The sequence below is a fragment of the Cetorhinus maximus genome, chromosome 4, assembly GCF_964194155.1.
Source record: "Cetorhinus maximus chromosome 4, sCetMax3.hap1.1, whole genome shotgun sequence".
Lineage (NCBI taxonomy): Eukaryota > Metazoa > Chordata > Chondrichthyes > Lamniformes > Cetorhinidae > Cetorhinus > Cetorhinus maximus.
Window position 1 is genome coordinate 176,023,993 of NC_135882.1, and position 23,668 is coordinate 176,047,660.

The window sequence follows — 23,668 nt, forward strand, 5'->3', positions numbered from 1 at the left end:
CTGTGTTTTTTGAAGAGCTGGTCCGATTCCCTGAAGCCGTTGTTGAGCAGCATGTTAATCCCGGCCAGCGCCAGTTCGGCATCGTCCAGTTGCTGCTGGGGGCTGCCGGCCGCCGGCCCGGGGCCGGACTCCGATCCGGGCGCTGAGCCCGAAGCCTCCCCTCGCCTGCGATCCATCTGCCCGCCCGCCGGGGTCCGGTCCGGGTGTCAGTCCAGGCCCACCGCCCTCCCCCCCGGGCTCCGCTCTGTAGGTTTTCCGCCTGGGAAAGGTCTCGGCCGGTTCTCGCCCTCCTCACCGGCCCCGCCCCCAACGCCGCCGCCGCTCCTCCTCACTCCATCCCCTCCCCCACTCCCGGTCCCGCTCAATGTTGCCCCTTCCGCGTCCGCTCGCCCGGCCAACCTGTCCAGCACGCACCTCGCAACGCGCAGGCGGTGACATAGCAACGGCGACCTTTCACCCCCCCCCCCCCGCCAATCAGCCGCAAGCTCCGCCCTCCGGCTGTCGATCCACCCTGGGCTCACCTCCAGGGTTACCAACTTTCCCGGATTGCCCGGGACACAGTCCCTTCCTTTCAAACCCTCCAGTTACCAACTCCACATAAGGAGAAACATCCTTTCAGCATCCACCCTATCCAGTCCCCTCAGGATCTTGTCTGTCAATACGATCACCTCTCATTCTTCTAAACTCCAATGGATATAAGCCTAACCATTCCTCAGAGGAAAGCCCCCTCATTCCAGGAATCGGGCAAGCGAATTTCTCCGAGCTGCTTCTAAGCAATTCTTTCTTAAATAAGGAGACCAAAACTGTACACGGTACACCAGATGTGGTCTCACCAATGTCCTGTACAACTGTTGTAAAACTTCCCTACTTTTACATTCCATTCCCCTTGCAATAAACAACAACATCCCATTTGCCTTCCTGATCGCTTGCTGTATCTGTAGATTAACCTTTGGCGATTCACCAGGACATCCAGATCCCTCTGTACCTCAGAGTTTTGCCATCTCCATTTAAATAATGATTGCGTTCCTATTCATCCCGCCAAGTGGACAAGTTCTCATTTTCCCACATTATAATCTATCTGCCAAATTTTTGCCCCTTCATTTAACCTATGTCCTTTCACAGACTCCTCAGGTTCTCTTCACAACTTACTCTCCTTCCTAGCTTTGTGTCATCAGCAATTTTTAAAAAATTCATTCATGGGATGTGAGCATCACTGGCTGAGGCAACATTTATTTCCCATCCCTCATTTCCCTTGAGAAGGTGGTGGTGAGCTGCCTTCTTGAACCGCTGCAGTCCCTGCGGTGTAGGTACACCCACAGTGCTGTTAGGAAGAATCCTGCTCCAGGATTTTGACTTAGTGACAGTGAAGAAATTGCGATATAGTTCCAAGTCAGGATGATGGACGACTTGGAGGGGAAATTCCAGGTGCGATGTTCCCATGCTGCCTTTGTCCTTCTAGATGACAGCAGTCGTGAGTTTGCAAGGTCCTGCCTAAGGAGTCTTGGTGAGCTCCTGCAGTGCATCCTCTAGAGGGTATACACTGCTACCATTGTGCTTCGGTGCTGGAGGTACTGAATGTATGTTGATGCCAATCAAGCGGGCTGCTTTGTCTTGGATGGTATCAAACCCCTTTAGTATTGTTAGAGCTGCACTCATCCAGGCAAATGGACAGCGTTCCATCAAAATCCTGACTTGTGCTTTGTAGATGGTGGACAGGTTTTGGGAAGTCAGGAGGTGAGTTACTCGCTGCAGGATTCCTAGCCTCTGACCTGTTCTTGTAGCCACAGTATTTATATGGCTAGTCCAGTTCAGTTTCTGGTCAATGGTAAACCCCATTTGCCAAAAGTGGGAGCCCTGCACATCAGTAATGGTTAGATTCTTTCTTGTTGGAGATGATCATTGCCTGGCACTCGTGTGATGCGAATATTACTTGGCACTTGTCAGCCCAAGCCTGGATATTGTCCAGGTCTTGCTGCATTTGGACATGGACTGCTTTAGCATCTGAGGAGTCGCAAATGGTGTTGGACGTCGTGCAATCACCAGCGAACATCCCCACTTCTGACCTTATGATAGAGGGAAGGTCGTTGATGAAGCAGCTGAAGATGTTTGGGCCGAGGACACTACCCTGAGGACACTACCCTGGAACTGAGATGACTGACCTCCAACAACCACAACCATCTTCCTTTGTGTTGAGTATGAATCTAACCAGTAGAGTCACAGACAGGGAAATCCAGTGCTTTCAGCTGTTTCTTGATATCACATGAAGCAAATGGAATTGGCTGAAGATGCTGGGGACCTCCAGGAGGGGGCCAAGATTGATTGTCCATTCGGCACTTCTGGCTGAAGATTGTTGCAAATGCTTCAGCCTTACAAATATTACAAAGTATTACAAATTTCGGACTGTACCAATTATTTCTTTTCCCCTCAAATCAAAAGACCACTGCTATAAATGAGCCCTTCACAAGCCATTTATGTAAACAGTGTTGTTATGGTCACTATTTCATGCCCTCACTTACTGTTAATCTCCATGGACATCCTAAGTAATATTTAAGAATTTTGGCTGTCTTTAAAAAACTGAGTTTTTATTTTTAAAAACCTAGATCACAACATCAAAACCTACCTAGTCAAATTTGATAAACTTAATTTGCACTTTACAGTTCTAGCTTCCTGGGAAGCCACAACATGGGTTTGTTTTAGACAATTTACCTGCGGATTAATCAGGACTTTAAGATGCTGCATCATCATATTTAACTAATCATGTAATGTTACATTTATGGTGAGTTGTGCCTATAGGTGTGGAACCTCAAAGTAGGCAATAAACATGAGGCCTTAAATCCCTCCAGGGGAAAAAAAATACTTGCATTTGTATAGCTCTTTTCACAACTGCCAGACATCTCAAACTGCTTTGCAGCCATTGAAGAACTTTTGAAGTTTTGTTTTATTCATTCATGGGATGTGGGCGTTGCAATGCCTGCATTTATTGCCCATCCTTAATTGTCCTTTTCAGAGGGCATTTCAGAGTCAACCATATTGCTGTGGGTCTGGAGTCACATGTAGGCCAGACCAGGTAAGGGCGGCAGATTTCCTTCCCTAAAAGGCATTAGTGAACCAGATGGGTTTTTATGACAAACGGCCATGGTTTCCAGCATCCGCAGTTTTTTGTTTTTATCTCATGGTTTCATGGTCGTCATCAGACTTTTAATTACAGATTTTTATTGAGTTCAAAAATCACCATCTGCCGTGGTGGGATGTAGTCATTGTTGTAATGTAGGAAACACAGCAGCCAATTCGCGCCTAGCAAACTCCCATGGGGAGGCGATAGCGTAGTGGTATTGTTGCTAAACTAATAATCCAGACACCCAGGGTAACGCACTGGGGACCTGGGTTCAAATTCCACCATGGGAGATAGTGGAATTTGAATTCAATAAAAATCTGGAAATAAAAAAGCCTGATGATAACCATGGAACCATTGTTGATTGTTGTAAAAACCCATCTGGTTCACTAATGTCTTTAGGGAAGGAAATCTGCCGTCCTTACCTGGTCTGGCCTACATGTGACTCCAGACCCACAATGACTCTTGACTCCCACAAACAGTAATGTGACAATGACCAATCTGTTACTATGAGATTGATTAAGCATAAATATTAGCCAGAACACTGGGGGTCCCTCCCAGTTCTTTTTCAAAATAGTGCCATGGGATCTTTCACATCCACCCAAGCAAGCACTCTCTGTATTGCACTGGAGTGTCGGCTTTGATTTTTTGTATTCAAGCCCTGGAATTGGACTTAAACCTGGAACCTTTTGACTCAGAGGCAAAAATGCTACCAACTGAGCCATAGCTAGCATTCACTTCTCCCTATCCTTGTAATCTCCTTTAGCTATACAATCCTCCAAAGATGTCTGCATTCCTCCAATTTGCTTTGCACCACCATTGATGACCATGCCACTAAACCAGCTAGGCTCTAAGCTCAGGCATTGCTTCCCTAAATCCCTCTACCTCTCCACCTTTCTCTTTCCTCCTTTTAAAATGTTCCTTAAAACCTACCTCTTTGACTAAGCTTTTGGTCATCCGTCATAATATCTCCTCATATGTCGTGTTGTCAGAGATTTTGTTTGATTAAGCTCCTACGAAAGGCTGTAGAACATTTTACTAATTAATGGTACTACATAAATGCAAGTTGTTGTTATTCTTACAATAGCTACCCTTGCACCATTGCTCCAAACTGTTATGAACGAGATAGTGACTACCCAAACTCACATCATACATAACCTTCACGGCTGGTAAAGAGAGATTTTCATCAATTTATTCTGAGTTGATTTAAACTCAAATCCTTGAGATAAATTGAAAAAGAACTTGCCTTTCAGGATGTCCCAAAACACATTACAACCAAGGAAGTACTCTTGAAGTGTAATCACTTTTGTAATGTAGGATAACATGGCAGCCAATTTGTGCACAGCAAGCTCCCACAAACAGCAATGTAATAATGACCAGTTAATTGGTTCTTAGATGTTGATTGAGGGTAGGATATTGGAGAGATTTCCCTGCTCTTCAAAAGAGTGCCATGGGATCTTTTATATTCTTCTTAGAGGGCAGACAGGGTCTGGAGCGCTGATTTTACTTGTTGCCCAATCTTACACGTTGACTTCCATGGAAAGTAAAATTGGATGGGGTGTAAGACCACATTGACCGCCCCCCATTCTCAATCCTATCACTGATGGGATGGGTTAAATTGCCCCAGTAGAACAGGTTATAAAATAAGCATTCCATTGACCCAGTGGGTTTCCCACCCAGCGAATTAGGTTAAAATTCTTAGTGCAAACCATAAGACCATAAGACATAGGAGCAGAAATTAGGCCATTCGGCCCATCAAGTTTGCTCCGCCATTCAATCATGGCTGATAAGTTTCTCAACCCCATTCTCCCGCCTTCTCCCCGTAACCTTTGATCCCCTTACCAATCAAGAACCTATCTATCTCCATCTTAAATACACTCAATGACCTGGCGCCCACAGCCTTCTGTGGCAATGAATTTCATAGATTCACCACTCTCTGGCTAAAGAAGTTTCTCATCTCTGTTCTAAAAGGTTTTCCCTTTACTCTGAGGCTGTGCCCTTGGGTCCTAGTCTCTCCTACTAATGGAAACATCTTCACTCTATCCAGGCCTTTCAGTATTTTGTAAGTTTCAATCAGATCCCTCCTCATCCTTCTAAGCTCCATCAAGTATAGACCCAGAGTCCTCAAATGTTCCTCATATGTTAAGCCTTTCATTCCTGGGATCATTCTTGTGAACCTCCTCTGGACCTTCTCCAGGGCCAGAACATCCTTCCTGAGATACGGGGCCCAAAATTGCTCACAATATTCTAAATGTGGTCTGACCAGAGCCTTATAAAGCCTCAGCAGCACATCCCTGCTTTTATATTCCAGTCCTCTTGAAATAAATGCCAACATTGCATTTGCCTTCCTAACCACCGACTCAACCTGCAAGTTAACCTTAAGAGAATCCTGGACTAGGGCTCCCAAGTCCCTTTGCATTCCAGATTTCTGAATTCTCTCCCCATTTAGAAAATAGTCTATGTCTCTATTCTTCCTACCAAAGTGCATGACCTCACACTTCCCCACGTTGTATTCCATCTGCCACCTCTTTGCCCATTCTCCTAACCTGTCCAAATCCTTCTGCAGCCTCCCCACCTCCTCAAACCTACCTGTCCCTCCACCTATCTTTGTATCATCTGCAAATTTAGCCAGGATGCCCTCAGTTCCTTCATCTAGATCATTAATGTATAAAGTGAAAAGTTGTGGTCCCAACACTGACCCCTGCGGAACTCCACTAGTCACCGGCCGCCATCCTGAGAAGGACCCCCTTATCCCCACTCTCTGCCTCCTGCCAGACAGCTAATCTTCTATCCATGCTAGTACCTTGCCTCTAACATCATTGGCTCTTACCACTCAAACCACTTGTCATCTGCTTACCTTTCATTTAAAAAAAGGGTGTAGAAACATATCACAAAAAAAGCAATAAACTGAGATAACATACTTTTTATTACATAAGTGAGAGAAATTACACAAGTTACCAGCATCAGCAAAACATGAGTAAATGAAGATGCACATCTTACGTTTCGCATTAGTGTAATTTTGACGGTTCGATTTGACAAAATCTAATGCAACCGTCCACCTAAAAGTTAGTTTGTAAGTTCAATGAATTAATAAAATATTATCTAAGTAATAAAAAGGGTCATATGACACTCTTCTGTCTGATATTTTAATGGAGGATATACCACATTGAAAATAAAAGGGTTAACAATTGTATTGCAACAGCAGATCAACAGGTTAAAACTTCCCATGTTCCACAATTCACTAAGTGGTTTGAAATCAAAATTTGGGTTTGTTTTAATCACATGGAGAACTTAATTTTAATTAGTGAATATTGTGGGTCTTCCATATCATTACAGTTAAGAACAAAACCTAAACCACTCTTGGTATGCATTCCTTAGAAAAAATTAATTACGAACACCAAATAAAAAAGTAACTAGAATTTTTAAAAATGTATTACCTGAAAAAGTGCGATATTTTGTTGATGAATTTTTGATGGCATTCTAATTAAGCAATAATATTGGAGCAATTGTAGATCTAGCAGACAGTAGTTACACTGAAAATATTTCATTAGTTGCGATGCACTTTGGGACATGAAAGGTGCTATATAAATGCAAGTTCTCTCTTTCTTTCTTTCTTTCTTTCTCAAGTGTTTGACAATAACAGACAATTGAATTAGAGATGAATTTTAGGCCAGGTTGGGTTTGCCGCCTGTAGATTTCAGCTCTTGGCAGAAGCAGAATGAAGTAGGAAAGCTATAGCGACTTTAGCCACTGAGCTTTGCGTAATTGCTGCCGGCTGATTTCCCACCCAGAACAAGTCTGAAGAGGGTGTGGAGCCGATATCAGCAAGCAAAGGTTAGGTAGCCGAGGTGGACTGGAGGGGGTAAGGTGAGCCTCGCACAAATAAATAGGGAGGATTCGGAGAAGGCTGCGACTTTCACAGTGGGGCCTGGAGGTTTGCTACAGCTTTCACCTGAGGGTACTTGACAGGGTGGATACTGATAGGATGTTTCCTCTTATGGGAGAGACTAGAACTGGGAGACACAGTTTAAAAAGAAGGGGCCTCCCATCTAAGACGGAGATGAGAAGAAATTTTTTCTCTCAAAGGGTTGTGAATCTTTGGAGCTCTTTCCTAGAGAGCGGTAGAGGAAGAGCTAATGAATATTTTTAAGGTAGAGGTAGATAAATTCTTGACTAACAAAGGAGTCAAAGGTTACTGGGGGTAGGCGGAATATGGAGTTGAGTCCTCAATCAAATTGGCCATGATCTTATTGAATGGCTCAGCAGGCTCGAGGGGCCGAATGGCCTGCTCCTGCTCCTAATTTGTATGTTCTTATGTGCACACTCAGGCCCTGGATTAAATCGTATAATAGTCTCGATTCGCATTGAATTGTGGCTTCAGCCATGTGCCGCTTTCCCCCTCTCCTTGTTAATATCTCAATCAGGATTTAGTCTGGTGAAATATCCTGCTCATTGTCAACTACCCAGACAACCGGTTTCTGTCGAATGCCTGGGATTAAAATCAATCCAGAGTGTTAACTCTCCTTTTTCCACTATATTGAGATCATCATTGCCATTAGATCATGGGTTTGTCAATGTTTTTATTTATTTTTTAAAAATAGTTTATTTTCAGTTGCTATGTCTGATCCTATTGACACCAAGGCAGCAGTAGTATAGATCAATGAAGATTTTGGAAACATTCGCATTTAGAGTATTTCAGTGGTTTTGAAATGGGCCCAATTTTAACTCTAAGCGAATGGATTTCGAATGAGTTAAAATCTCACCCAATGATTCTTGACACCCAGCAAGGTCTCACAAAAAGCAATGTGATAAAAGAGTTAGATTACACGGTCATTGAAGTTACTTTCCTGCAGTTATGGCTTGGTGTGATCATGTGAATCCCTTGATACTTTCTATCAGAGATGGGATATTGCTATGTGAGATCTGCCATTCTAAGGATGTAAACATCAGACAAGGTCCCAGCAATGGATTATGCAATCAAAACACAAAACGTATAAACAGAAAATTATTGGAGGAGATGATGGAAATGAATTGAAACTGAAATGTTGTTTTCTAATAGTAATAATTTGCATATATGTATGTTGTTGTCTTTGTTGATTTGGGCCAAAACCCTTAGTTGGAATCATGTTCACACAGAGGGGAGTCATTTTCATCTAACTTTTTGGGTGGGATGCCCCATAGTGACATCAATGGAGAGTGAAACCAGCATTGCACCCATTCCTGACAGTTTGCTGATGGATGGGTCAGGTTAAAATTTCCCCCGGTAGTCTGTCATTTCTCATCTGATCCCTAGAGTCCATTATTTAGTTCAGGTTTTGTTTATTTAAAACAGTACGTTCCATTTACATATAATTACAAACTATTTACAGCTCATAAACAGGCTATTCAGCACAACTAGTCTCAGCTGGTGTTCATCCTGCAACTCTTTTAATCTCACCCTATCGACATAGCCTTCTATTCTTTTCTCCCTCATATGCTTCTCTAGTTTTCTTTTAAATGCACCTATACTATCCACTTCAACTATCCCATGTGGTACCAAGTTCCAAAATCTCATTACTCTTATTAAGCATTTTCTCCTGAATTCCAAAATTCTAAAAGGGCTTTACAGCGTTATGTTGAGAGGCCGGTTTCCCTTGCTGGAGAACTAGGGGTAATAGCCTCAGGACAAGGGATCAGCCATTTAGGACTAAGAGGAGGAGAAATTCCTTCACTCAGAAGATTGTGAATCTTTAGAATTTTCTACCCCAGAGGGTTGTGGTGCTCCGAGGGTTGTGGTGCTCTGTCTTGAGTATATTCAAAACTGAGGTTGATTTTTTTTTAGCATTAAGGGAGTCAAGTGATATGTGGATAGGGCAGGAAAGTGGGAGAAGATCAGCCATGACCTTACTGACTGGTCAGTCAAGGAGCAATATGGCCTCCTCCTGCTCCTATTTCTTACGTTCCTATCTTATTTTGTGGGCTGTTAGTTTTGGCAGAGATTTCATTGGACCACCAACATATAGTGCCAGAGATACAAGTCTCAGGCTCCTCTCCACTACATCCCCAGTATCTAGCTTGCTTCATGAACCATATGGATGTCCACAGGAAGAGTTATAATCTGCACTGTGTCTGCATCACCTCTCTCATGTTCCCAATCAGGCAGTGCAGAAGGGGAAATCATTCCTTTGCTAGAAGATCGTATACTCTCACCAAAAAATAATTTAAAAGGCTTTTAATAATGATGGTTGAATCATGTTTATTTTAGAAATATGTTTAGCATATTAATTATTCAAGTATAAAAATATAAAATTAGCAGCAAAATTTAGTAATGTATTTGGCCCCACAGAATACAGCACCAGTTAGGAAGTATCTGCATCACATTTCACAAAGTTAGTGGGTCATTTTTCATTTAATAGTAAAGGATTGCCATTATTTTAAGCCAAACATAAATGTCAAATTCAATTGACTGAAATGAGAAGAATGCAAAATCCAAGTTACAATAAATTAATAGTTTTTACTTTTGACAGTGGTTCAGTTGTCCGTTACAATCAAGTGCAGGAAGGTTAAATTATCTTGCAGGTACAGACAGTAGCTGGAATTTACATGGTAGGGCACCGAGCCACACTAACAGCACCATGGACTGCCTCTGCTTTCTTGAACGATACTGGTTTCACATTGATCAATACATTCCCCATGCAGCCAGTGAATGGATTGCGAGTTGGGAAATGAGGTAACTGTACAGAATCTGCAAGTTCAAAAAGATCAATAGAATTTAGAATTAAAACATAACTATAACATGCAAAATACCTCATTCAAAACCCTGTGTTAAAAGTTAGAGCAAACAGCAGTTCTATTACTAAAATATATTAGGGTGATATTTCCTTGTGTTATTAGGGTGTTGCTTTCTCTTTTCTTTCCATTTTATGCTTTGTGGAATAAAGCACTATTCAAAGAAGAACAGGGCAGTTCTCCCTGGTATCCTAACCAATGTTTATCCCTCATCACTATCAGATTATCTGATCATTATTACTTTGCTGTTTATGGGAGCTTGCTGTGTGCAAATCGGCTGTCATGTTTCCTACATTATGAAAGAGACTACGCTTCAAAAGTACTTCATTGGCTGTAAAGCGCTTTGATATGTCCTTCAGTTGAGAAAGGAGCTATATATATCCAACCATTTCTTTGACACCAGTGAGATGTCAAAACTTTCTGTCCCCTTCTTTGTACATGTCCTTCAAACCACATCTCATTCTCCAGCCTGAGAAGGGTCATTTTAAGGTGAGTTGCTCATTGAGGCACTAATTTCCACGCCTCAACCTGATTGCATCATGTGCACCTCTATGATTGAGCAGCATTGACAGTGGGTTGTGGAAAAATTGCCTCATAGCACTCAGAGGATGTTGTGGTGAGGTGGGAGGAGCCTAAAGAATAGGGCATTGTAAATATCCCACGCTCTCAGTTAACTAAAACAGACATCAAGGACATTGATGAGTAATCTGTTGAATTGGACACATCAACTCAAAGATTTGCAGTGCTTATTGTCACCCGACAATTTTCGGATGGCTCAAACAGCTTATGCCATATCCAGCAAGCCCCATGATCTAACATTCAACAGTTCCCCGTGAGACCCTGGATATGTTAACATGAATAATGACAAAATGTGCTCATAAATAGCTAACAAATGTTAATCAAAGGTAAGTTATATTGAATATATAGGACTGAACAGGCCATTCAGCCCACCGGGTCTGTGCTGGTATTTATACTCTTCATAGTCTCTTCCCATTCAATTTATCACACGTCATTTTTCATTTGATGTCAAATTTTGTTTTGACAACACTCCTATGAAGCGCCTTTGGAGGTTTTACTACATTAAAGGTGCCATATAAATGCACAATGCTGTTGTAATTTGAATATTTCCAATTATTTGAGAGTAATAGTTATATCTTGATTGAAGAGGAGAAACAGGTGAAAATTAAAATGACCAGGGCAAATCTCAAAATGATTATTTTTTTTCTTGATAACAAGCTTCTTAGAAACATAGAAAATAGGAGCAGGAGTAGGTCATTTAGCCCTTCGAGCCTGCTCTACCAATATGATCTTGGCTGATCTTCTATCTCAATGTCGTACTCCTGTACTCTCCGCATATCCCTTGACGCCTTTAGAGTCCAGAAACCTATCTATTTCCTTCTTAAATACATTCAGTGACTTGGCCTCCACAGCTTCTGTGGTAGAGAATTCCACAGGCTCACCCCCTCTGAGTGAAGAAGTTTCTCCTCATCTCAGTCCTAAATGGCCTACCCAGTATCCTAAGATTGTGACCCCTTGTTCTAGACCTCCCCAACCAGAGGCAACATCATCCCTGCATCCAGTCTGTCCAGTCGACAATCCTGTCATCCCAGGAATCAGTCTGGTGAACCTTTGCTGCACTCCGTCTATGGCAAGTATATCCTTCCTTAGGAAAGGAGACCAAAACTGCACACAATAGTCCAGGTGTGGTCTCACCAAGGCCCTGTACAGCTGCAGTAAGACATCCTTGCTCCTGTACTCAAGTCCTCTCACAATGAAGGCCAACATACCATTTGCCTTCTTAACTACTTGCTGCACCTGCATGCTTGCTTTCAGTTCTTACCTGGGATGCCACCAACATAGAGGGGGTCAGCAGTGTTGGTGGAGAGTGAAGTAGAAGGTCCTACAACATGGTCACGTTCTGTATCCACGTCAAGCTGCACCACATTATTTCTTTTAATGACTGTATTAGAGCAAAAAGCACACACAACAATGATTACACTTCAAAAAAAGTACTCCACTGGCTATGAAAACTTTGTCAATTGAAACTGAGTTTGAAAGCTTTTTGTTGGGTAAGGATATTAACAGCTATGTAACCAAGGCAGGTAAATGAATTTCGGATACAGATCAGCTATGGTCCAATGGAATGATGGAGCAGGCTCAAGAAGCTGAGCAGCCTCCTCCTGTTTTTATTTTCCTAAAATGCTTTGAGACATCCAGAGGTTATGAAAGATGCTGTTTAAATGCACGTCTTTCTTTTATATCTTTGGTAAAGCTAAGAATGTTTGGATATATGGTTATTTTCAAAAATTAGAATTGTATATAATGACTTAATATTTCACTTGTCCAATGTCCTCAGCCAACTTTTATCCCTGAACCAAACATCACTAAATAAGATTATCTAGTCTTTATGGACTTATGGACATTTCTATTTATGGGAGCTTGCAGTGCACAAATTGGTTTCTGTGGTTTCACCAGAACACAAAAAGGAGCAGCAGGAATAGGCCATTTAGCCCTTCAAGCCTGCTCCACATTCGATATGGTTGATCTGATTGTGGTCTTATCTCCACTTTCCTGTCTGCCCCCATAACCCTCGACTCCCTTGTTAATCAAAATCTAACTCAGCCTTGAATGTATTCAATAACCAGTTTCCACTGCTATCTGGCGAAGAGAATTCCACAGGCCAACGATGCTCTGAGGAAAGAAAAATTCTCCTCATCTCAGTCTTGAATGGGAGACCCCTAATTTTTAAACTGTGCCCAATAGTTCTAGATTCCCCAGCAAGGGGAAACATCCTCTAAGCATCAGTTTCCTACATTACAACAATGAGTACACAGCTGTTAGGTGCTTTGAAATGTCCTGAAGTTGTCTAAGGTGCTATATAAATGCAAGTTTGACTTTCTTTCTGTTCCTTGTGTCTTTTTAAGACAAAAACAGCCAATGGTTTCTACAAAAAACAAAAAACCCAACAGCAATCCCAGACCTTTTGTTTTCTGGGTTAAGATGCAAGCTGTGTGATTTTTAAACACTAGAGCTTGGTGTGGAGAATGTACAGAAATTTTACTCCCACTAGAACATTGCTGGATATTTACTTTCATTAATTAGAACTTGGTATGGGCGTCAATCCAGCCTTTCCATAAATCTGTTCTATACATTTATTTCCAATTTAAACAGGAGTGTTTGCTGGAACGAAAATATATTTTCCTGAAAGAAAACTTGGCTCATAGACTGATATAGCACAGAAGGAAGCCATTCGAGCCATTGTGCTGGCTTCATGAAACAGCAATCCATTTTGTCCCACTGCCCCTCATATCGGAGCACCTTCTGATTTCAAAGGAATCTTCGATTCTGGAAACTCCTAGTGATTCCAGGAAGGTTGGGACCCCTATCCCCAACACCCTCACCTGACTCCAGCTTCAGGTCACAGGTCTCATTTCACTTCTTCCCAAACTTTGGCTCTTCTATCTCCCAATAAACAATGTTTATTTGACCATCATTGACTTCTGCCTGAACTGTTCCCCCAAAATCAGCTATTGCCAAACCTGTCAGATCTCTACTGAGTGTACTGCTTGGTAATGGATCTACTTTCATTCTTGTATAATAAACATTGATTTTAAAAAATACTTTCTAATGAATGTTGCGGTAGGTCTGCCGTTTGATTTCTAAATTGTCTGCATGAGAAGATATCCCTTAGTTGTTTGTTACTGCAGTTAAGGCAGGCTTAGAACAAAATGAAAAGATTCTCACCTGCTATTCTGTGCCACTGTCCATCACACAGTGACTGAGGTGTGACTGACGTATTGAAATCACCAGCTCCATTGTTTACATGGACAGTGACCTGAGAATAAAAATTAGAACACGTTTCATTAATTTTTAAAGAAAACTAGCATTTGTTTTTCTCATATTGAAAGGAATGCAACCGTAAAAAGTAGCTTTGCTTAACATTACATTGCTAAATTTTGGTGGAGCAAAACCTGGAGCAGTTGAGAGACTGGAGTCACATATCGGCCCAGGCTGGATAAGGATGGCAGGTTTCCTTCCCTAATCCTTCACATGAGATGCTAAATCATGACCCCGCCTACCCTCTCAAAAGGATGTAGAAGATCCTATGGTACAATTTCAAAGACGAGCAGGGGAGTCTTCCCCACCGTCCTGGACAATGTTTGTCCCTCAATCAACATCGCAAAAAAGGATCAGAAGAAGAGTCATATGGACAAGAAACATTAACTCTGTTTCTCTCTCTCCACAGATGCTGCCAGACCTGCTGAGTTTTTTCCAGCATTTTTTGTTTTTATTTCAGATTTCCAGCATCCGCAGTATTTGCTTTCAGCAAAAAATGATGATCTGGTCATTACCTCATTCCTGTTTGTGGAACCTTGCTGTGCGCAAATTGTCCATTGTGTTTCCTACATGACTTCAAAAAGTACTTCATTGGCTGTAAAGCATTTTGGAAAGGCCGATGGTTGTGAAAGCACTATATAAACGCAAGTCTGGTTTTTTTTTTCCCCCAAGAGCCAGTTGTTTTTATTTACAACAATTCAACAGCCTCATGATCACTTTTATTGGTTCCAATTTTTTTATCCTGAATTTCAAATTATTAACCTAATGTGATGCAATTTGAACTCAAATTCTATCTGGGCTACCAATCCAAGCCCACTAGGATTTCTAGTCTGGAAGCATAGCAAGGCAATTAATCAAGGAGAGAAACAAGGAAGGAAGGATTTTGTCTGTGCACCTCATGGAACAAAATAATAAATTCTGTGTGAAAGTGGCATTGCAAATTGGCCATTTGTTATAGAATCTGGCTCATATTCATTGCAATTGAAATCAGGTGGTTTCTATAACAAGCAGGGATTCTGTTAGTACAATAAAAACATGCAGAGTCATATGGGCTCAAAACGTTAACTCTGTTTCTCTCTCCACGGATGCTGCAAGACCTGCTGAGTTTTTCCAGCAGTTCCTGTTTTTAATTTCAGATTTCCAGCATCTGCAGCATTTTGCTTTCAAATTAGGGCATCTTCTAGGTCCGGTTTACACCCAATTTATTATTTTGCAGCATGCAATGCATACATCATTCCACTTTCTCTCCTCGAGCTGCTGTTTTAAATATGCCCCAGCTAATCTATGCTTTCTTTGCTATGGTCTAGAAAGATCAAATGAATCAGCCCATGAATGGGGCAGGTTTTCAACATCAGAGTGCTACCACTGAGCCACAGCTGACACCCGTGGCAAAGATTATAAGGTCATGTATAAAGGGAGACTATAAAAATCATTATCATGTAACTTCTTGCACTTTCAATCACATTGGATTTGACGATCTTTCACAAGTGTTTCAGATTGACAACACTTTGCAAGGCTGCTCTTTGCCGACTTTTCCCGCCCATGAAACAGAGGTTGCGATTATTTTTAGACAAAGCAAAAAAACCATTGTTAAATACGCCTCAGAGCACAGTTTCCTAGCTGCAGATGTTATGTTTCTGGCCCAGCTGCTCTTTGCAAAGTCGGTGATAAATAATTGATGCAGGTATTGGAAAGATAGTTAAAAGAAAGTCAATCTTGGACCAATAAATTAGGTTGCTGCCGTTCACCAAAGGCCTGCCAGGATCATGACCTTTGAGTCCGAGTGACAGCATTGATTAAAGTGGTTCTAATTCGGAAATTGGTGATTGGTGTTGATTTGAATGGGGGTGGGGTAAGCGAAGAGCTCAAAAAATAAACTTTTGGCTGCACACAGTGACACCATCAGTCCTGCAATAGAGATGACTGGGCAATTCACCTGTCAATCATGCTTGGAGACCACACAGCTGCAAGTGAAAAGGATTGGTTTTACTTTCAGAACTTGTATTCTGTAACTATACTCACTGCATTTGCTGGGGAAATAATATTGCTGTACTAAGGAAACTGCTGTAGTTTATTTATAAATGGACCCTGTTTGCTTCAGATTATGAGTAAATTAAAACTATGGTTTGGATTTTCACTGGGTCGAGATGACTCAGGAGCCCTTTATAAAAGCGGGTAGGTCCCGATTCCAGGATTCCTGACCCCACTCCTTGGCTTTCTGATTTTCAGGAATGTCTTTAAAGGACGTGGGCTGATTCCTATTAAAAGCCTGCATCCGGCACTCCCAACCTGGCTGTCTACATTTTGGAGATAGACATGTCCTATTCCTCTGCAATCTTCGTGGAGTCGGGCCAGATTTTTAAAGAGTCACGGCTCACAGTCCCACAGAGGTGTCGTGAACCCTACTCTGCATGAGGGGACCTTTTAAAAGGTAAGCTCAAAAGGTCCTCTTCATATCCCCTCCGCCAAGTTCTGCCCTTCCAGCCCACTCTCCCACCCCACCATGGTCCCTCAAACCACCAATGCCAAGCTATGCCCTTCCACCTACCCCCTTCCCCATGGCCTCTCATGCCTCCAATGCCAAGCTCTGCCTTTCCACCCACTCCCCAAGGTCCCTCACGTCCCCTATGTCAAGCTATGGAACTTCCATGCCACTGACCCACTATACGCTGTATAGTACCAATGAACCCTGTTATGATAGTAGTATGTGTTAAAAAAATGTAAAGGTTAATGGGCAAGATAAGGGCTCGTGGAGTTGGGGGTAATATTTTAGCATGGATAGAGGATTAGTTAATGGATAGAAAGCAGAGAGTGGACATAAATGGGGCTTTTTCAAGGTGGCAGGCAGTGAATAGTGGAGTGCCACAAGGATCAGTGCTGGGCCACAGCTTTTACAAACTATATTAATGACTTAGTTGGAGAGACAGAGAGTAATGTATCAAAGTTAGTTCATGATACCAAGCTAGGTGGAAAGTTAAGCTGTGGGGAGTACATGGAGAGGTTGCAAAGAGATATAGACAGGTTAAGTGAGTGGGCAACAAGATAGCAGATGGAGTATAATGTGGGGAGGTGTGAATTATTCACTTTAGCCCTAAGAATAGAAAAGCAGAAATTTTTCCATAAAAAGGTGTGAATCTTGTAAATGTTGATGTTCAAAGAGACCTGAGCGTGCTTGTACAAGGAAAGCAGCAAGTTAGCATGCAGGTGCAGCAAGCAATTAGGAAAGCAAATGGCATGTAGGCTCCTATTGCAAGGGGAGTGCAAGAATAAATAAGTCTTGCTACAGGGTTTTGGTGAGACCACATCTGCAGTTCTGTGTGCAGTTTTGATCTCCACATTTTAAAAAAGGATATACTTGCATTGGAGGCAGTACAGCGAAGGTTCACTAATTTGGTTCCTGGGATGAGGGGGTTGTCCTATGATGAAAGACTAAGTAAATTGGATTTATAATCTCTGGAGTTTAGAAGATTGAAAAGTGATCTCATTGAAACCCATATTATTCTGAGGGGGCTTGATAGGATAGACACTGACAGATTGTTTTCACCGGTCAGGGAACCTAAAACATGGGGGCAGAGTCTCAGGATAAGGGGCTGATCATTCAGAACTGAGATGAGGAGAAATTACTTCACTGAAAGGGTTGTGAATCTTTGGAATTCTCTACCCCAGAGGGCTATGGATGCCCCATCATTGAAGACATTTAAGGCTAGGACAGAGATTTCTGGTCTCTCAGGGAATTAAGGGATATGGGGACGGGCGGGAAATTGGAGTTGAAGCCCAGGATCGTATTGAATGGGAGAGCAGGATCAATGGGCCTATGGTCTACTCCTGCTTCTCGTGTTCTTATAGCTTGGTATTGGGGGTACGAGGGGCCATGGTGGGTAGGTGAAAAGGCATAGCTTGGCATGAGGCATGAAGGGGCCATTGAGGGGGTGGGTGAAAGGGCAGAGCTTGACATGGGAGCATGAGGTGGCATGGGTGGGACATGAAGAGTATTTGGAGGGTGAGGGGGTCTGAGGGTTGGAAGGCCTTCCTGGTTTTATTACAACTGGGACGAAGTCCCAAGGCACTGAGCTGGGCCTTTTAAACAGCCTGCCTCCACACCTGGCAGCCCCAGTGGCTGCCTCCAAACTTTTTCCCGGGTCTGCTGGTCTGACTCCAGCACCCACCCCTCCAGCCATGAAGATCCCGCCTTTGCAGGCGCTTTCTCCCAGGCCAGGCTATCCAAACCGGGAATTTCCAGACTCCCGCAAACCGCCTCAAGGATGAAAATTCAGGCCTATAAGTCTCATTTAACCAGCACCACCACCACTAATGCCTCCCCGCCCACCTCCCCCCACTCACCCTCCTCCCAACTCACCCTGTGCTTCCATCTTCAATGATTGGTGCACATGTATCTCCAGTGACTCCAGACCCACAGCAGTGTAGTTGACTCTTAAATGCCGCCTGAGCAAGGGCAATTAGGGATGAGCAATAAATGCTGGCCTAGTCAGTGATGCCCATATCCCATGAATGAATAAGAAAAAAGGTTCCTCTGCTCCCTTTTAGAATTGTTTCATAATTTATTTTATATTGTCTCTCCTCTTTCTTCTTATCAAAATGAATCACTTCACACTTCTCTTTATCATTATTATATTAATAGATGCAATACATCCAAGTTTTGCATCATCTGAAAATTTTGAAACTGTGCCTTATACACTCAAGTCTAGGTCAAAATAGACCAAGAAAAGCAAGTTTCTGGGGAACCCCACCCCTCCAGTTTGGAAAACAGCCGTTTGCCACTATTCTCTGTTTCCTCTCACTCAGCCAACTTTGTATCCATGCTGTCATTCTCCCTTTTATTCATGGGCTTGACTTTACTGACAAGCCTGTTATGTGGCACTTTATCAAATGCCTTTTGGAAGTCCATGTACACCACATTAACTGCATTACCTTTATCAGCCCTCTCTGTAACCTCATCAAAAAGATCAGTCATGTGCAAAAGGCATGAATATCAAGTTCAGATCACAAGGAGAGCTATTATTACACCTCTTGGTTATGTGATCCTATTGGATAATGGACAGTACCAGAGTTCAGACTGCTACAGGAATGATGAGAACTGCTGTACCCGAGACGATACTTACAACAAGACTATAAAGTTGTAATAACCGTTTAATGCAAAACACAGAAACTAAACAAACTGAATGTTTCATGATGTTTAGGTAATCAGTTAACAGTCATTCCTACCTTCCCCTTGTACATATATAGACTGAGGTAATTTCCCTGTGGGCTGTTGACATGGAAAAGAACAGCATTCTGGCTTCGAGGGCGCACTTCAAACAGGAGCTCAAAATCCTTGCCCACCACAAATGAGTTATCTGAAAACAAGCATTCAGGTATCAGTAGTGAGGGATAAGAGGTTACAACATTGGTCATGATATTTATGGCAATGTGCTAAGCTAGTGGATGTTGGAGTGCTTGCACTTGTGAATCCTTACCAGATTAATCTGCACTTTCAACCAGTCTAACAAAGGCAAGTACTGAACAGAGTAAAGTGGAAAACAAGAAAGAACTAGGGAAAGTACTTTTTTGAATTGTAGTCACTGTTGTAATAATGTGATAATGCTCTGTCTTAGTAATGTTCATTGAAGGATAAATATTACACAGGACACCACTCCCTCAGTACTCCCCTCCAACAACGCAGAGCTGCCTCAGTACTGCCCCTCCAACAATGCGGCACTACCTCATGACTGAACCTCCAACAGTGCAGAACTCTCTACTGACCCTCCAATGGTGCAGCACTCCCTCAGTTTTGACCCTCTGACAGTGCAGCACTCCCTCAGTACCAACCCTCCGACAGCGCAGCACTCCCTTAGTTCTGACCCTCTGACAGTGCAGCACTCCCTCATTACTGCACTGGGAGTGTCAGTCTAGATGTAGTGATCAAGTTCCAGGAGAGGGACTTGAATCCACAAATCCTGACTAAGAGGTGAGATGAGACCTACTAATTAGTTCACTTTCCTAATATGTGTATGCAAAAAACATTTTTCAGAATGTTGGAAGAGATTTTTTTTAAAAGCAGAAAGTACAATTAAGTTAAGGATTTAACAAACCTAAAACAACATATCCTCCTTCGGCTGAGAAATAAGCCCCTTGCTCAAAGTTGCTTTCGAAGCATGGCGTGACTCCAAACGTGCGCACAGGGGAATGCAGTTGATTACCATCCAGCTTAAAGTTTCTTAGACATCCCTGGAAACTGTGTTGTTGTGGCTGCTTGGCAAGTAAAAGATAATCAATGGAATAGAATTACAACCACAAAAGTAGTTTTTGGGTTATTTGTCAACTAAATCTAAATCAGGAGCCTATTTAAGTGACAAGGTCCTCAATATTTATAGCAATTCATACCTATTTTGCTTTGGACTAAAAGCTACAGTCCATTTAACTCAGGCTTCATTCAATAGGACCAGTACACCTTGCATTACTATATAATTGAGAACTGAATATCCTGATAATGGGTTATTGACCTGAATTCTACAGCACAGAGGCGGCCAGCCTATCATGCCAATGCTGACCAGTTGGGCCCCTCCACTGCTGTTTCCCATTGTCTTTTATCAAGAACATAGGAACAGAAGAAACAGCAGCAAGAGTAGGCCACGCAGCCATTCAAACCTGCTCCCCTATTCGATAAGATCATAGTTGATCTGATCTTGGTCTCAACTCCACTCTCCTGCCTGTTCCCCATATTCCTCGACTCCCCTATGTTTAAAAAATTGTGTCTTAGCCTTGAATATATTCAATAAGTTTCTCCCCTTCAAATGTTTATCCAATTCCTTTTTCAAATTACTGCTGAATCAGCTTCCATCTCTATTTCAGACAACGCATTCCAGATCATATCTCACTGAATCTCTACCATAACATTACTAATTAACCCTGCTTCATTGCACAATACTAGATCTAAAATAGTTTTCTCTCTAATTGGTTCCACAACGTATTGCTCCAGGAACTATCACAAAAGCATTCTATAAATGCATCTTCTGGACCACCTTTTCCACTTTGGTCCAGTCTATATGAAGATTAAAGTCCCCCACAACTATTACATTGTCTTTGTTACCAGCCCCAATAATTTCTTGTTTAATGCCCTAACAGTATAATTACTATTATAAACTATTCCCACCAGTGTTTTCTGACGTTTGCTGTGCCTGTTCCTGTTTCTACTTTCTGATTTTCTGAGCCAATATCCTTTCTCACTAATGCCCTTATGTGTTCCTTTATTATCAGGGATACCCCTCCTCCTTTACCCTTTTGCCGGTCTTTCCAAAATGTTGTGCAGCCTGGAATATTTAATTCCCAATCATGGTCACCTTGCAACCATGTCTCTCTCATGGAAATTAGGTCAAAACCATTTATCTCTATTTGTGCCACCAGTTCATCTATCTTTTGTGAATGCTCCGGGAATTCAGATATAATAACTTCATTTTTTTTAAACTGCCATTCCCTGAATGCACCTTACTCTGAAGCACTATCACTGTTAAACTCTCTGTCCCTCCCTGTACTATGCAGCTTATCTTTTCCCACATTGATATAATTTCCTATTCCTCAACTTTTATCTTTGAATTTCTAAATCTCCCTTCACCTAAATCCTCCTCCTCCTCTGTTAGTTTAAAGCCACTTTTTCCTATTCAGGACAATATTTGGCTGGTGCACTCTTATGCTTGCATGCTCTGTCCCTTCCTGTCATTCTGGTTATTATTACCCTTATCGCTAACCGCATTACTGCCCTGTCCTTTTTCTTTAACATTCCAAATCTCCCCTCACGTGAACCTTCCCCCTTGCACACCCTCCCCCCAACCCTAACTATTTAGTTTCAAGCTCTCTTTATGGCCCTAGTTATACAGGTATACAGCAATTAGAACTTGGCCCTTAATACCCTATTTATGTCTATTGGGGATACTTGTATTCGATGGGGTGCAGGTGCCCATTGCGATGGGTAGATGGAACTCTTTGGACAATTACGAGGAAGGTAAGGGGAAGCTCAGCTAGTCCTCCCTAGCAAGTGACTTAAGAATTTCACATGAAGCTGGAGTTAGAATCTACCCTTCCACAATTAGCATTTATATAGCTCCTTTAATATAAGGCACATTACAGGAGCATAATCAGACAAAATCTGACACAGGACCACATAAGGAGATAGTAGAACAAGTGACCAAAACCTTGTGACCAATATGCCATAAACAAGTACAGAAAATAATCAAAAAGGCAAATGAATGCTGACCTTTATATCCAGAGTGCTAGAATACAATGGGGTAGAAATATGCTTTAGTTATACAAAGGCCTGGTTAGCCCACACCTGCAAACAATTCTATGTACTATCTTAGGAAGGATATATTAACCTCGGAGGGAATGTAGAGTAAATTTATCAGAATGATAACTGGATTCCAAGGATTAAATTACAAGGAGAGGAAGTTAAAGGGTAATTTGATCGAAGTTTTCAAGATATTAAGGAGAACAGGGTAGGGTAGACAGATAAACTGTTTCTGTTGATTGGGGAGTCGAGGATTAGGTGGCAGAGTCTAAAAATTAGAGCCAAATCTTTCAGGGCTGAAATTAGGAAACACTTCCATACACAAGGGCTGGGATTTTCCCATCCCACCCGCTGCCGGGATCTTCTGGTCCCACCGAAAGTCACAGCGGGGCCAGATCAATTGCTAATTTTAAATCTGAAATTGATAGATTTTTGATAGAATTTTGCATTAAGGAATATGGGGCAAAGGCAGATATACGGAGTTAGGTCACAGATCAACCATGATCTCATTGAATAGTGGAACAGGCTGGGGGGGCTAAATGGTGTCTTACTGTTCTTATGTTCCCATGGTCAAAGAGGTAAGATTTAGGGAGCATCTTATAAGAGGAAAGAGGGACAGAGAATTTTAGGGAGGGAATTCCAGAGCTAAGGGCCTTGGCAGCTGAAGGCACAGCTGCCCTCGGTGGTGGAATCATAATCAGGGATGTGCAAGAGGCCACAAGTGGAGGATTACTGAGATCTTGGTGGGTTGTATGGCTGGGGGAGGTTGCAAAGATAGGGAGGGAGCAAGGCCATGGAGGGATCTGGATGCAAATTGCCAATTTCACATTACCTTCTTATTGCGTCGCCTTTTGCCTGGAGGTACCCCACCCAGATAAAATGGAGATTCAACTTTCAAGAGTGGACTACTGGCCATGCTGTCCTGTCGTGTCCGGAGGCCATCAATAATGAGCTTTCCCTTATTATTTTCTCTGCTAAATACCACCTTAAAAAAATGGTCATAAAAATTGTAAATTATACATATAGCAGTGCAGGGATTCATAGAACATAATACTTAGTTATTCAATGCTTTTTTTTTGTAAATTTTATTACAGCATGAATTCTTTTAACCCAAGCCAAGTTTTTCTTAACTTATTTTTAAGTTTTTACATTCAGGATTGTGAAATTTTAACAAAACATGGATGGATTAGGTATTTTTCATGGAAAGGATATGAGATGCTTTACCACAAATAGCTGTTGCAGCTGACGCAGTCATGACATTAAAGCTGGATTAAACACTCAGAAACACTCAAGAGTGTTGGTAAACAGCAGGAAAATGGAACTAGTTTAGGATTCTCCAGTTGGGAGGATTGTCGGATGGGCTGAATGGTCTTCTTCAGCCCTGTGTTTTGGTAATTCAAATTTCTATGAAAATGTCCTATATGTTTATTGTAAAATCCAATGTACAGGTTACGGACTAGCTCTGTTCACCTTTTTGGGTTGGCAGCTTGCCTTTTGTATTGCTGTGGCCAAAATATCAACAACAACTTACACTTATATAGCACCTTTAATGTAGTCAAGGCTCTTCACAGGAACATTATCAGGTAAATTTTGACACCAAACCACATAAGGAGATAAGGTGGCCAAAACCATGCAAACTGTAGTTTTTAAGGAGTATCTTAAAGGTGAAGAGA

The 23,668-nt window shown here is 42.1% G+C and overlaps 2 protein-coding genes across 5 annotated transcripts in view; both read right to left on the reverse strand.

The window, feature by feature from the left end:
- Positions 1-428, reverse strand: part of ttc39c (tetratricopeptide repeat domain 39C) — a 116,340-nt gene extending 115,912 nt beyond the window's left edge. The window contains exon 1 of the mRNA XM_078541168.1: positions 1-428. Within this exon, the coding sequence (XP_078397294.1) occupies positions 1-176 (176 nt within the window). The 5' untranslated portion in view covers positions 177-428.
- Positions 429-6,019: 5,591 nt separating this feature from the next.
- The window catches only part of lama3 (laminin, alpha 3), a 500,534-nt gene continuing 482,885 nt past the window's right edge, over positions 6,020-23,668 (reverse strand). For 3 of the 4 annotated variants that reach the window (XM_078541180.1, XM_078541178.1, XM_078541182.1), the window contains exons 72-77: positions 22,828-22,980; positions 19,807-19,966; positions 18,941-19,071; positions 13,625-13,715; positions 11,721-11,840; positions 6,020-9,836 (exon numbers count right to left, since the gene is read on the reverse strand). In XM_078541180.1, coding sequence (XP_078397306.1) covers positions 9,691-9,836; positions 11,721-11,840; positions 13,625-13,715; positions 18,941-19,071; positions 19,807-19,966; positions 22,828-22,980 — 801 coding nt within the window. In that variant the 3' untranslated portion in view covers positions 6,020-9,690. The remainder of the gene's footprint in view (positions 9,837-11,720; positions 11,841-13,624; positions 13,716-18,940; positions 19,072-19,806; positions 19,967-22,827; positions 22,981-23,668) is intronic. The other variant, XM_078541179.1, reaches the window with a different exon arrangement.